Source organism: Nicotiana tomentosiformis, chromosome 8 (assembly GCF_000390325.3).
Source record: "Nicotiana tomentosiformis chromosome 8, ASM39032v3, whole genome shotgun sequence".
Taxonomy (NCBI): domain Eukaryota; kingdom Viridiplantae; phylum Streptophyta; class Magnoliopsida; order Solanales; family Solanaceae; genus Nicotiana; species Nicotiana tomentosiformis.
In genome coordinates this window covers 45,055,628-45,070,769 of record NC_090819.1, presented here as the reverse complement: position 1 = coordinate 45,070,769, position 15,142 = coordinate 45,055,628, and the positions used below count along the sequence as shown (strand labels likewise).

Sequence of the window (15,142 nt, the reverse complement as noted above, 5' to 3'; positions counted from 1 at the left end):
CTAATTTTTTACATGTGTTAGAATTGTGGGTATTCCACTTGTCAGCCTAACATGGTTTTGCCTTTGTTATTCTATATAGATAGATTTGTTATTCTATATAGATAGATTAGAACTTGACTTAGTTATAACACCTAGTTATTGTCAGATCCCTACCAAAGTGTCGTTTATGCGTAAAGCAAAATCCATCTTTGAAAGCAATCTTCGGTTTCCTTCTCTCTTTTTCCTACTATTTAGTCACAATACATATTGCAGTATTTTGTACATCCTTTGTGTGGAATGAACTCTACAACAAAACAAGGAATTACAGTTTACTCACCCCCAAAACTGGAAAAAGATACTTAATAATGAAAGTGAAACAACCAAAACAATCACTTCATATATACTTACAAGTGGATACATTTTGTATACAACTAGACAACTCTGCCTTCCAAAATAGTAAACAAACCTCATACAGTATGATGGAATGATGCAAAAGATAAAGGATAAAGAATTGGAGAAGAGGAATTTGTTGTCTACATCTATAAAAATAAAAAGTCTTTTTGAGTACCTGGCACTAGAGTCTTTGTTGGACCGCTCCAGCTTTGCAAGCCAGGCATTATTTTCCCTTTGACAACATGCAAAAGACAGGGTAGCTTCACCCGATACCTAGTCTACAAGCACATACATTCATCATCCCCCTTTTGCCCAAAAGAGGTGGAGATTTTGACCCAACCCCACAAAAAATTGTTGGATTAACTTTTGAAAAATGACATTAGGACCAAAATGCATAGACCATTTCCAGGAGCTTCCCTCTCAATTAAGGGATTTCCCTTTGCTGAATTGTTTTCACCATGACTTCTTATCAGCTATTCCTAGATTGATCAATTTTCTCATTGAGTTTTTTTTTTTTTGTAAAATAGCTGCCAATATACTCCGAGATCATTCTCTGAAATTGACAAGAAGAATTAAGTTAGACAATTTGGTATATTTTCAAGAAATATATGATATTATTGAATCAAAGAGATAAAATAATTACCAAGAAGCTGACTATAGTATGGCAGCATCACTGAAGCTTGTTGCACGAAGCTCAACGTTCCTTAGATGACGAAGATGTAGTAGGATTTCCTGAAGAAGATCCATGCCTTTATCGCCTTTCTTCAGCGAGCTTACACAGTTGTTTAGGAACTCCCTATCTGCCTCAAGGGCTTGTAGCCTTTGATGGAGATGATCCAACTCTTGTTCCACAGCTAGCTTCTTGTTCTCTAAATCAAAGTTATGAACCCCATTGGCATTTAGTGTACCATCTCCATTTTCATCACTCATTTTGTCAAATAGAGGAAGAAGTCTCTTTCCCTTGGCATGATGATGTTTCCCATTCATTTCCTTCAAGAAACCATTGGCATGAGAATCTTCCTCTATATTATCTTGATATGAATCTTCCATCAGCCTAACATCCTCAAAATGTTTTGCATCTTCATCATCCAAGTCCAAGCTGACAAGCCTTTCCTCCAAAACCTTTAGCTGCTCAAGAATCGCCATTCTCTCTTCCTCCAAATTTATAACTGCACCAACAGGAGTGCTATGATTCATGCCGCTATCATCTTCCTTTGCTTCTTCTTGATTCAAACCAATAGAGAGTCCATCACTATCCTCAGAGGAGAATGTGCTACTGTCCTTGCTTCTCTTCAACATCCTCGTTGCCTCATATTCCAATAATCTTTTCCTATATGCTTCCAATTCTTTCTCTAACTCTTGCTTTTCCCTCTCTCTCTTCACCATAAGCTCATTCATTAGCTGCAAGGCTTCTTGATCGTACCCCAATTGTTCTTCCATCATTCTTTGGTATTGCAAAGCTTCCATCTGCATTGCTGCTTTCTCTTCTTGAAGCCTATTGATCATAGCCATTGTCTGACTTGCAGCCACAGCAGAAGCACTTCTCTCTTCTTCCAATTCCGTGTACAGAGAATGTAAAGCCTTCCTCTCAGCTTTTAATGCTGATTTCAGATGTTCGACTGTTGAAATTGTATCTCCACTCTCTAACTCACTTCCATCCAGAGAATCTGAATCTTTCTTCGGGTGTAACTGATGGAAGCTATCTGGTGTATCGTGAACTTTATCTTCATTTAAGCTGGAACAGATTGAGGACTGGTTGTTCATCATATGTCCACTCAAATCAACTGATAATGTTCTCAATTCTACTTCATCTTCTTTATGACCTAATAATATGACACACAAAAGAGTTTTAGTAACTTAACCTTATGGGACAGGGTTTAATCCTCATTTTACTTGGTACAAAGAAATTATCATGAATGAAAGAAAGAAAGAAAGAAATAACAGATTCCTTGCTGCAAAGAGGTAACAAAATTACTATGAACTTGTACTTGATGGAAATGAGCAGAATTTCTGGAAGGTTCTTCATGTATATATGAAGTAAGTGCTTCATCTGCTTGATCCAAATCAGGAATTTCAGTCCCAATTGACACTTCTCCGTCAGTTTCATTGTTTGGCATTTCTTCTGAAACCACAGCATATACACAATAAGACAAAAACAGTCCTACATACATAAAACACTAGTAAGTCATAGAAGATGAACTGATAAATACCTGGTGAAACGTCTGAATTTTCCTCTTTCTCTTCTTCCCTTTCCTTAGCTGCAAGAATTTGAACTTGGTGATATGTAGATGCTTCTTCAGCGTTGGCAAATTGTTCATAAACCTCCTGGCATTCTTTGGCATAGAAAATCAAATCATTATCCATAGATTCAACAACTGCAAATTCAGGCTCCCTCTCACTCCCTCCCAAACAAATTTCAGCCTCTTCCTCCACAACTGCTTTAACCTCTTCCTTGACATCTTGATGGATTAATTTGACGGGGACCAACATATGACCACTGCAATCAATGAAGAATTCCAGATGCTGAGGGGGAGCTGCATCCTCAATCTCACAACCTTCATCTTTCAACATCTTTTTTTTGTATTTCTCCTCAATGTATTCAGTCACTCCTTCAAGAACTAAATGTACTTTTTCACCTTCCAACTTTTTAACATCAGAAGAAAGTAGCTGATTGTCACCATTTTTCTCGATTTTATCTTCATCCGATCTGTTTTGATCCAAGTTATCACCTTTTTCGAAAAGATCATTAGCCTCAATGATTAAATTCCCTTTGTGTGTATATTCCAAATCAGGTTTGATCAACATATAAGGAGTTGAAAACTTGGTCTCCAAGCTCACACCACAGCAAGAACAATTCAAAGCCACCTCACCACCATTTTCCAGTGTCATTTCCTTTCCATTTTCTATCATTTTAAGAAAAAAGGCGAAATTATCAGAAACACCATGAAAACCACAATCCTCGCACGTATCTTGTGATTCAGCTAGCCTTTGATGCTTTGAGCAGAATCCCAATTTGGAAACCTCAGTGGCATGAACCTCACAAAGAAGATCTCTATGTATGTTCCTGTTTTTTCCATGACCAAACAAATGATCAACTCGAGAACACCATAAACATGGTGGTTTTAGACCAAAATACTCTGCAAACTTGATTATCAGATAGGAAAAAAGAGAGTTGAGAAGAAGTAGTACTATCAAAGTCCATTCCAAGACTGCATAAATGAGAACAAGAGTCATCTTGTTGGTGTTTCTGTGTAACATGCTTGCAAACTTGTTAGCTCCCATTTTCTGTTGCTCTCTTTCTTTCTACTACACACACAAAGAAAAATACAGAGATTGTACAAGAATGAGTGGTGAGGAATTATGTAGAGAGGGTTGGTGGGGTGTGGAGGAGGAAGAAAGGTAGGAAAATGGTGAAAGTAGATGAAGCGGAGTTTTTATTTTAGACAAAAAAAGGGCGGTTTGAATAATGAGAAAGGGAAAGCCAAAGGAGACTTGATGCTTTAGAAAAGAATTATAATGATGTGATGGAAGAGAGGAAAAGAAAGAAAAAAAAAGGCAAATGAATTTCTTAATAAAAGAAAGAAGTAAGTAATGCGAGCCTTGTGAATTTTGACCAAGTTTAGTTGTCACACCATTAAACATTGAACGGCTAACAGATTTGTTGAATCCTTCTTCGCATTATGCTTCATCTAACTGATCTAATGAGTTTATATCCAAATTGGGTAATTATCCTTCTTACTATTACTCGAAGAAATAAAATAGATTTCTATTTTAATTACAAATCGAAGAGTTGAACTTTTAAACTGAATTTTTTAAAATATTTTTTAGGTATTTATATCTATATTATATTAAAAGCATGAAGTCTCTTATATCGTTTGCTTTTTTTACCCCTTAAATATTAATTTTATATTGGACAAGATTGTAATTTAATTATATTCCTAATATTTAGTATTTTAATATCAGCTAAATTTTTTGTTATTGAATTTTTCCTTATTTGTACTGTGTAAAAATTTCTAATGTTTAATTTGAAATTACAATGCAACTAAAACTCTTTGTCACACACGTTAATAGATGTTTATAAAGCTATCAAATTTAAACATACTTAATAAGCTTTGTCTCGCTAGGTCTGTTATGACTTCAATTTTTTGAAGTTAAGCCTGAATATCAGTTTTATTAATTTATAATTTTTAAAAGAATTTTTTGATGATTATTATATTTTAATTTGTCGTATGCTAAAGTTACTCTATTGTTGGAGATCGGTTTCATAATTTCATTCTTCTCTCGATAAGAGTTTATTGATGATTATTAAATTTATTTTATGTATTCTTTTATTGCTCTTAGTTGTATGCTATTAGGATATATTTTATAATATTTATGTAATTTTTAAAATTTAATATTCAGTAGTAACTCTTAGGAGTACTTGTCCTTCCTTTTAGGTTTGGGGGTCCTATTTCCCCCTCATGTTTCAGCTATTTAACAAGAAAACTTCATTAGCTAAACGTCATATTCACCTTTCAAAGCAAACTAAACTAAGTTGATAAATTCATCCTTCTGACAAATTTTAAAAAGTTTAATTAAGTTGAATATTTCAATTTTTGTAAAATTCAAATGAACTAAACACTTATTAAAAATTGTTAAAGACTTCGAATTTAACTACAAAATTATCACTTTTATTATTATGAAATTTTGATCATTTTAATTAATTTTTAAAAATTATTTTTTTAAAATGGGGACGCTATTTTTTCACATACTTCAGTCGAAAAATATGAATAAACTCATAGTAATAACAAGTAGTGTAGTACTGAGTTTGTATCGGAATAGAAAATCTTGAACTGTGAGTTATCCTAACCAAATTTAAACACTTTAAGCCTTCATCGAAAGACGTAAAATTAGGATAAATTTCGAATTTTTCAGTTATTTTAGAATATATTAGAGTGAAAAAAATCACCAATTAAATTTTCTTAACATTTCATAATAAATGAAGCATTAAGTTTGAGTAGAAATAGAAGAATTTGAACTTAGCTTAGTTTTTGCGGTGATTGGCATTGGCTCACTTTAGAATATTGCTATAGTAAAAATAATAATTTACGATAAACTTCGGGGTCCAAAGATCCGTTTAGCCGGATTTAAATACACTGTTCAACTGTAATAAAGAATAAGTCATGAATAGATCATAATTGAAGTTTAAAAAGAAAATTATTTATATAAGTAAAAGTTTTTCCTAATTATATATTTTTTCTTAATTTTTGTTGATCTTTGTTACTTTCAAAAACTGTAGGGTATGAGAAGTATTTAATTTTAAGTCTTTATAATTTAGTTATTTTTGATAGCATATTGATCCAACATTAGTCTATCTTTAGATTAAAAATTGCCACAAGTAGTGTTCTTACTTTTTCTTGAGTTACAAGTTTTATCATCTTTTAGAAGTTATAAGACATGATGCAACCTCTTTCGTGCTCTAACTGACCAAAAGTTTTAATTCTAATTTATTTAATTACACTTTCAATTTTAATTCAAATACAATTTAAAAATAATTTATTTATTGAAGCTAAAGTACACGTGCGACGCGCGTATTCTAAAATTAGTTATAATAAAAGTTTGAATCGCCAACTTAGTAGATGTCGATTGAAAGCTAATTAGTAGGAAGTAATACAAATAGAGTATTAGGTAAGGAATTTATTATAACATGTTAAACTAAACTACATAAATTTCCTGTTAAGAACACTCGCCATACTATCTCTACTTTAAGATGGTAGATACATCTTAATAGAGTACCAAGTATTATAGTATTGACATACGTCATACGCTACCGTAATTAGAGGGCTTCATTACATTTTTTCTTTAAAAAATGGTCTTCTTTTAAATGTATAAAAACATAAAAGTGGAAATTGATCTACTTTTCTTTTCTCCTTTTGTTAATTTTTTTTCTATTTTTATTTTTTAAAGAGGAAGGTGGCTTTGGATCCAAAAACACCTTTTGCTTTGCTAATTCTCTGTAAGCAGTTCCACTCTGTTTTTCATCTTGGGCATCAAATGGAAGGGACCCCACAAAGAAGGAAAATAGAATTGGTGGGCCACCATACAAAAGCAAAGTTGTGGGACCGTATAAGGATGCAGATGCTGGATTTCATCATATGTGTCTGTCTATCACACGCCCTTTTGCTTTTTGGTTTGGCCAAATATCAATAAGTATGTGCTCATTGTATGTTTTTCTCTTTTTTTCCTAAGTAGTTATATATGAGTTTATTTTCAAGCATAAAGTTGCATTGTTTTTTTTTTCTTTTCAAATTTTATTCACCAATTTTGACCAACCATATTAAAATCAATTTGCAAATTGAAACCATAGTTTATTTGAGGATTAAATTTTTTTTGAGAAGACAAGATATATCTTATATATTAATACTAAGGTGAAATATTTTCCAATATAGTAGTGTCACTTAGGATATTTAAGTTCCCTAAACAAGCTAGCATATGATAAATGCTTAACTAAAAGATGTAGTCCTTCACATTCTTTTATAATATTTGATTCAACAAAAGTAGATGGACATGCAAAAAACATAGGCTTGTTTATCTTGGAATTTTTTAAAGTTTCCTTAGCTAGTAGATGTGCTACTCATTGCCCTCCTCAAAAGTTATGCCTGACCACCGGGTGTCTCGCCTGGAGCATTAACATTCTCCATTCATTGGTGAGACATGTTCGTATACTATTATAATCACTTAGAAGCTTGATTGCTTCTCTTGAATCTGTTTCTATTTCCAATGGCAGGAGATGCAAATTGTTTGATGCTTGAAGGCCATGTTTTAATGCCAATAGTCCTGCTTGGAGTGGTGAACCCGCAAGAAAAAAAGTTAGGAGAATCTCACAATCCAATCACCATTATAATCTCTTATTACACCTCCCAAACCTGCATGAAAATTTCACGATTAAAAGCAGCATCTACATTGTCACACCCCAAACCAAAGGGACACGACGGGCACTCGGGCCTACCGCATCGAGCACCAACATAATGTGCATCCATAACAATGCTATCATGCGTAAGTGGGCTGAAAAGGCCTCCATGAGATAATATGATTAAAACATGAAAGAAAAATCGACAAAGGACGACCAAAAATAATATACAAGCTTATATACACGAGACATCCGGGCCTACAAGGCCGCCATGACCATCAATACACATAACTTCTGTCTACAAGCTTCTAAGGAATATATAAATATCACAAGGTCGGGACAGGGCCCCGCCATACTCAACTACGTATGTATATACAACCATCATACCTACCAGCTCACTAGACAGCTCCGAAAAAAGGAGCGTGACGACCTTCAACTGAGTTGAGTCACCTATTGTGAAGTATCGTCTGAATCGCTATTTGTATCTGCGGACATGAAACGCAATGCCCCAGCAAGGGGTCGTCAGTACGAAAGATGTATTGAATATGTAAGGCAGGTAAAGCACATAAATAGAAGATGCAATACGAAGGAAGAGTACAGAAGTCAACCTGAAACTCATAACAAGCCTATGAGGGCATACATTATCACAATAAAGGATATATATGCATGTCTGTAAAAATCAAGCTACTCAACGGGGTCATATATTATAGTATCAATCAACTTTTTGGGACAAATCATGTCATATCATAACGTACCTGGCCTTAATAGGACTCGTAATGTCTCATGTCATATCATAACGTACCCGGCCTCGAAGAGGACTCGGTATACCCAACTGATTAGTGGTTGCACAATAGGTGTCGTACCCGATCGAATATAGCACGACTCGGTAGAGTATATATATATAGTGTGTGTGTGTGTATATATATATAGTGTATGTGTGTGTAATGCAAGACCGACCACAAGTGATATCATGAATCTAGTAGAATGCCATCAGAAGGAAATACACAAGAACATGATCAATCTTTTATCAGGGAAGACTTAGGACTATTCAATCTTACAATCTGAAGATTATTTCAAAGGGAATATTTACATCAAGTCATGCCAAGAAAGAAAGTAGGCTTACATACTTTATGTCGACAGCTCATAAGTCCTCGAATGCTTAATGAACGACAATCTACATCATACGAATGATTTGGATCAATAGAAACTCAATAAACTATCAGTATTTTTATTTAGATATTTCATCGAACATTTTTGTGTGCGTAGAACTTCCATAGTCTTTAACAACAGTAACTCAACAATAAGATAACCCTTTTAACTCTATTTATCTCCTTATTTTCCTTATTCATTAACTACCAATATCCAGCAATTCAATATCATAGTATGGCTTCAAACGAGCGGCACAACAACAATAACAATCTCAACAAGCTCTTTAAACAATTCAACAATCACAACGAGTGGCAAGCTCAGTTTTACGATTAACAAATTATAATTTTAAGCTATTTTATTTCTTCAAAAATATTCCCATAGAAGCAATAACAACCTACACCAGACACTACACCAATTTTTCAGCCACAACATACCTTAAAACATCTTCAAAATAGTCACATACTCGATAACCAAACATAACTACGATTTTCGGGCTTTACCTCACGGGTTTTCAATCTTATAACTTAGCCATGTCTTTTACAAGCACAAGAAAATATGGAGGAAGCAATAGCTTACCTCAATCACCAAGTTCAGATCGAAACATGAGCTTACTCTCACTTAGAATAACCTCCAACATCAACACGACGCACTAGAGCTACTCTTAGCTAGCACCACGAGATTCTTGGGGTTGGATTCACTTGGTAGCCTTTGATTTTGGCCTTAAATCATTTGACAACTTTTAGAGAGGTTTTTGGGAGTGTTTTGGATCAGAAATAGTGAAAATTACGAAAGAAAATGGATTGTAGGCGTTTGATATATATCTGAATATTTCCACCGTCCAAAGTGGGTCCGATAGGGAGCTGCTTGTGAAGTCTCACGAAAATACGAATATCTCTCTACTATGATATTTTATCGACGAACAGTTTAATGTGTTGGAAACCAAACTCGTAGATATTCAATTTGGTGGGTGGGTCACCCCATAACTCCAAGTATATTGAGAGAAAAACTCAGTGACATTGGACACAAATTTCAATAAGATTATGAACGTATCTTGCGACAACTTTTGTCAACTTTTGTTTTACAATTTGCTTGACTTCAAAATTTACATATGAACATTAAAAAATTCAAACACCTTAAAATACGAACTCCTTAGCATATTATGTACTCCTAGTTTTGCCCCAAAAGTACGGGTTATAACATCTTTGATCCGTTTAGCCTCCAACTCTCACGATACTTCCGTAACACTTGTGTTAATGAATCATTATCTTTGTAAAGGTTCTTAAACTCTATGGATTATATTGATTCACTTAAGACGCATTCCAATATGAAAGTACGGGGTATAACATCCTTTCTCCTTATGAATATTTATATTTATATTCTAACTCTCAAGATTTCTAAAAGTTTTGCAGAGTTTCCTTTGTAAATAGGGCTATCTGAAACCTGATAAGCAGCCCAAACACACAACCAATGCCACACAGGGCTACAAAATAGCATAATAACATCCAATTGGCTTCACACGACTGTCTATTTATGCAAAAATCAAAAAGGGTATCACGATCCGAAATCCCAACCACGGGGCCGTGTATCACGACTCAGAATTTTCACTCTCGGGACCGTTATGGCGCCTAATATTTCACTTGATAGGCAAGACAACGTTAGATGTAGTTATTAACCATTTTTAATAATTTAAGTCAAATGAAAATCAATAAGCTAAATAGACTGAAATAAAGTAGGTAAATCTCATAACCAGCGATATCCAAATACAAATCCCAGAACTTGTGTCACGAATACACGAGCGTCTAGAGTACTACAAATAATAGTCCGAATGAAAGCATGACTATCTGAATCGAAATAAACATCTAGAGTAATGTAGAAGGGGACTTCAGGGTTGCGAACATTGTGCAGTTGTACCTCAAGTCTCCGTCAAGCACCGGATCCGAGCAATCTACTGATCGCCGCTAGGACCGACGCCAAAATCTGCACAAGAAGTGCAGAGTGTAGTATGAGTACAATCGACCACATGTACTTTGTAAGTGCCGAGCCTAACCTCGATGGAGTAGTGACGAGGCTAAGGCAAGTCACTTACAATAACATGTACGCAAGAAAGGAAAACAGGAAAGGTAAGGCAGTTAACTTATGAAAAAGAACTCAATTATTGTAATCTGAGAACCCGGAATAATCGATTTCAAAATTCATGTAACAACACTAGAAATCAACAAAATAACAACAATGAATACAATACACACAATCCGTTGCGGCGCGCAATCCGATCCTACCGTACACACACAATCCTCCCTTATTTCACCATATCAATATCAAAATCACATATAAAATCCATTGCGACACGCAACCCGATCCCACCATATCATCGTAATCAATATCATACTCCTCCCTTATTTCACCATATCACAATTTATCAATATCAAGTATTACGTATACAACCGTTGCGGCGCGCAACTTGATCCTACCAAATCAATATCAAAATCCTCCCTTATTCCACCATATCACAACTATTGCGGCGTGCAACTCGATCCATAAACAAATTCAATAAATGTAATCAATCTAACAGCTCAATTCACAAGAATCTCTACGATTAAAGAATATGAAAGCAAAGCAATAAAGGAACCCCGTACCAAATTAAGAAATGCTACAATTAATACAAAAGCACAAGACAAGCCAAATATATGATAGTTAAAGTATACAAATAAGAAAATTAAGGCAAGTAGCAATTAATCATGAAGTCATGGAAGGAACGAACATTTCAATACAAGAATAATTAATGAAAGTAACAAGTTACGTCATAGAAAGCAATTAAAGCATGTAACGATTAAGACATGGAATAAGGTAATTCATGAAATGCGAGAAAGCATGAAAATAATTATTTTGACAGCGTATATACACTCGTCACCTCGCATATACGTCGTTACACAGGTAATTCACATAACATATAGTTCAAAGGTTCCTAATTCCCTCAAATCAAGGTTAGACCCAACACTTACCTCGCTCCACAACCAAATCAAAGCTCAATCGGGGCCTTTCCTCTAAAATTCGCCTCCAAACTAATAGAATCTAACCAAAATAAACTTAATATCAACAAACAATACTAGGGAAATCAATTACAATAGATAAAGCTAAGAGCTTTACACTTTTTCCAAAAAATCAAAAGTCAACCCCAGGCTCGCTTGGTCAAACCCGAGATTCAGACCAAAACTCAATTACCCATTCAGCCCTGAGCCCGATTAAGCGATTAGTTTCAAAATTCGACCTCAATTTGAGGTCTAAATCTCAATTTTACAAACAAAAAAAAAATCAATTCTACCCAAATCCCTAATTTTCTATCATGAAAGAGCATAGATTAAGGTTAGAAATCAATAGGTGTTGATGAAAATGGAAGGAAACGAGTTAAAATATACTAACCTATGAAGTGGGGATGAAATTCTTCTTCAAAATCGCCTCTAGGCCGAGCTCTAATGTGAAGATGGTGAAAAGTGAAGAAAATCCCGTCTTTGGGACATTTAAGTCAATGGGCGTCAGGCCTTCTTCGCGTTCGCGAAGGGCTTGACGCGATCGCAAAGTGCAGCCACAAGTGTACGAGATCGCAATGTGTATGAGATATATACACATTCAAAGCAGCCACAAGCTGTTTTAACAACTTATTATACTACTATTAAAGTTATGTTGGATGATTCTGGTATAAAAGTTGAAACCACCATGAAAGCAACAGTTGAATCCTTCATCTGTTCATAATAGAAAATCTCAGCCACATTTTGTAAGTAAATATAAATTATGGAAACGAAGGAATTAACTATGAACCAGGAAACAAATAGAAGGTAAGTAAGTAAAAGACAAAATACATAACCTTGTACTTGTCCAGGAAAATCAATTTCATACTCCACCTTTACGGGTGTCCTAGTATCTCCTTATCCTTATTCAAAGTGAATTTAACACCATCTTTTGAAACATAATACCACATCAATACCACGTCAGCATCATATGTTTTTAACTTTTTTTCCTTTTTTATTCACACATTTTTTTGTCTTCTTCCACACCCACCACCAAACCTCCATTACCACTAATAACACCACCATCACAAACCCAATCACCATCAATTTTACTAGTCACCACCCAATCTACACCTCCGATTTCACTGCCAAATTCATCTATCATCAATTTCATCAATCATCACCAAACTCATTAAATTGACGAATTTCTGTTGCAAGTTAACGATATGCTCAAAATCGATTTCAAAAGAACCCATTTCCATCGAACACCACAAACCCATTAAACTGTATGTCAAATTGGCGCACTAGATGGTGGTGGATTTCCAAATCACCACCAATTTCGTAAATATATTACACTTCAAGAGATTATATATTAAACAGAATCTTTATTTCTCTTTTATCACTTCTATTAAAATGACTAATATTTCTTTCTTTTTTGTTGTAGATTCTTTAAGGAGAATAATATTTTGAGGTGAGTCAAAATAAAAAATAAGTAATTGAAGAAGAAAGGAGTGTGCAGTGAAGACAAAGATTAAAGGGGAAGGGGCAAGAAAATCTAGATTATAGGTGTGAAAATGGAGAAGAAGAGATTGGGCGTTAAGAAGGAGAAGAAGGATTTGGGGACGTGAAAGATGAAAGGAGGGGGGGGGGAGATTCAAGAAAATCTGTCTTTTTGTATAAAAAGGAAGAAAAATCAAAATTTGTGATTTAATTTTAGTAATACACACCTATTTTTTATTATTTTGCCACATCAGTTTTTGGGTGGTATTAAATTCACTTTGGATAAGAATTAGTAATATGACGCCCGTAAAGGTTGAGTGTGAAACTGATTTTCCTGGACAAGTATAGGTTGCATCTTATGTATTTTTCCCAAGTAAAATGTACAAAAAGAGCAAAATCAGAATTTTCAATAATACTACATAACAAAGGAGGGAGAGGGGAGTACGTCAGAATTTCTCTTCTTGACTATTGGGGTGGTGGCTGCGGCGCTGCCGAAAGGAGAGAGCCATGACAACAGCCATCTCAAAAGGGCGGCGAGAACTAGAAGGGTAAAGGAGAAGAGTCTATAACGGGTCGGATTAAGGATAGGTTAATATAGATTCGGGTAGATTAAATTGGGGTGGATTTTTATTAAGGAGCTGCCATGTAGCCGTCCGCTAAAAATAAAGGCAAATTTGATCCATAATATATCGGTAGGGGCTCAGACAAACAGATAGTGAAACAGAAGGTAGATTTAAATAATATTTAAAAATAGATATATTTTGCTCTTTTCCGTAAAAGGAATGATGAAAGCTGATCTTAAGAAATCCCCGAACGTGATTCCATTTTAAATTCCAATTGTAGCTTCGACCCTATAATATTTTAGGTTCCAGTTATAGATTCGACACCAGTCCCAAAAATAAATTTACTTTCGCATTTAGACTTGTGTAGTTAGTTATGGGGTAATTCTATTTAAATTCCAGTTATAGATTAGACACTATAGTCCCAAAAGTAGATTTACTTTCGCATTTACACTCCTGTAGTTAGTTACGCAATGTTCTCACCCCCTACATCTTTACAATTCGAGTGTGTAGATATAAATAGATACTTGTAATCACTTTGGGTAGTAAAGATCAGAAACGTTGATCCTGTTCCATTATTTTGCATTTCTCCTACTTGAATTTGCTTCCAGCCTCCATCTCTCTTATGCATTTTCTTTTTCTCGATTCAGCGGTTGCTATTAAGAGCTCAGAGGTTACAGAATGACCGGACATCTTATCCCAAAATAAGCTAGCAAATCAACAAAAGCATTGAAATTGACAGATTATGCAAATATAGCTATTACGAGAAAAAGGATATGAGAATGACAAGAAGACCTATTAAATACATAAAGGCTGCACCTAAGGTCTATACTTCAACAAAAGCTTCCTCAAACTAGTATGGTTCACGAGGAAACTGTTTTGCTCATGGTGCCAGAAAAGACCTTCAAAGATTGGAGAACCTGCAAAATCACAACCGGAATTTACTTCAGCTGTCAATTCCAGAAAAGAGATGAATATGCGCGGTCCCAGATAGAATCAGAGCCTAAATAATCATTATAATAACATATGAATGAAAGCTCCTAGTCCTAAATAACAGATGTCAAGAACAAGAAAAGAAATGTACACGATGGAAAAAGAAAGCTACATGACAAAAACCTGTGGAAATTGTGGAACATGAAACCAGTGCCTAAGCTGATCTATCCAATTTTAATTAATCTTTTCTCTTGTCTCAAATTGCCAATCAATGAATAAGTACCTGATACTTCGGAATAGGACCAATCTAAACAGAGGCCAGAATGACCAGTTCTCACATGGCCTCAGCTCTCTTTGATATCTTCAGAGACCTTAGCTTGGATGATGACTTAATAGATTGTATTAGAGGGACCTCCTCTTCGTCATCTTGTTTTTCTTCATCTGCGTCCTGGTCAGATCCACTGATTGACTCCTCGTCTTCGCTAGAAGTGTGCTTGTTAAACAGCTTTTTTCCTTGTAAGTTCTGCCTCTTAGGAGGACGACCTCGGCATCTCATGGCTGTACCTTCCTTATCATCTATAAAAGAACTCACATTAGCCGTCAGTTCCATCAGATCCTATCATTGGACAAACTATACAAAAGTAATGAGCTTTTATGACATTCATCCATCTATATGATCAATCAACTAGATAGCAAGCAAAAGTCTGACACCAACACCATGCTCGATGTATCTACTT

General features: G+C 34.9%; 2 protein-coding genes and 2 long non-coding RNA genes across 6 annotated transcripts in view; all 4 read right to left on the bottom strand.

Annotated features, from left to right (window-relative positions):
• Nucleotides 1–351: 351 nt before the first annotated feature.
• On the bottom strand, nucleotides 352–3,851 carry LOC104103301 (myosin-binding protein 2-like). Of its 3 annotated transcripts, XM_070182275.1 has the most exons (5): nucleotides 3,562–3,846; nucleotides 2,583–3,436; nucleotides 2,348–2,494; nucleotides 1,016–2,195; nucleotides 352–925 (listed from the first exon to the last, which is right to left on the bottom strand). In XM_070182275.1, exons 2-4 carry the CDS (start codon nucleotides 3,280–3,282, stop codon nucleotides 1,027–1,029), a joined length of 2,016 nt encoding a protein of 671 aa, XP_070038376.1. In that variant the 5' UTR covers nucleotides 3,283–3,436; nucleotides 3,562–3,846; the 3' UTR covers nucleotides 352–925; nucleotides 1,016–1,026. The 3 variants fall into 3 exon arrangements, with proteins under 3 accessions (XP_070038376.1, XP_070038375.1, XP_070038374.1); XM_070182274.1 differs by having other exon boundaries at nucleotides 2,348–2,491; nucleotides 2,583–3,851; XM_070182273.1 differs by having other exon boundaries at nucleotides 2,583–3,848.
• A 3,035-nt stretch (nucleotides 3,852–6,886) lies between these two features.
• Nucleotides 6,887–8,479, bottom strand: LOC138896642 (uncharacterized). The gene is made up of 3 exons (XR_011410020.1): nucleotides 8,389–8,479; nucleotides 7,653–7,746; nucleotides 6,887–7,277 (listed from the first exon to the last, which is right to left on the bottom strand). It is a non-coding gene; the product is annotated as an uncharacterized lncRNA (long non-coding RNA).
• Nucleotides 8,480–10,130: 1,651 nt separating this feature from the next.
• Nucleotides 10,131–13,077, bottom strand: LOC138896855 (uncharacterized). The gene is made up of 3 exons (XR_011410298.1): nucleotides 12,270–13,077; nucleotides 11,828–12,147; nucleotides 10,131–10,387 (listed from the first exon to the last, which is right to left on the bottom strand). It is a non-coding gene; the product is annotated as an uncharacterized lncRNA (long non-coding RNA).
• Nucleotides 13,078–14,166: 1,089 nt separating this feature from the next.
• The window catches only part of LOC104094907 (sister-chromatid cohesion protein 3), a 32,442-nt gene continuing 31,466 nt past the window's right edge, over nucleotides 14,167–15,142 (bottom strand). The window contains exons 21-22 of the mRNA XM_070182272.1: nucleotides 14,689–14,981; nucleotides 14,167–14,392 (exon numbers count right to left, since the gene is read on the bottom strand). Coding sequence (XP_070038373.1) covers nucleotides 14,740–14,981 — 242 coding nt within the window. The 3' untranslated portion in view covers nucleotides 14,167–14,392; nucleotides 14,689–14,739. The remainder of the gene's footprint in view (nucleotides 14,393–14,688; nucleotides 14,982–15,142) is intronic.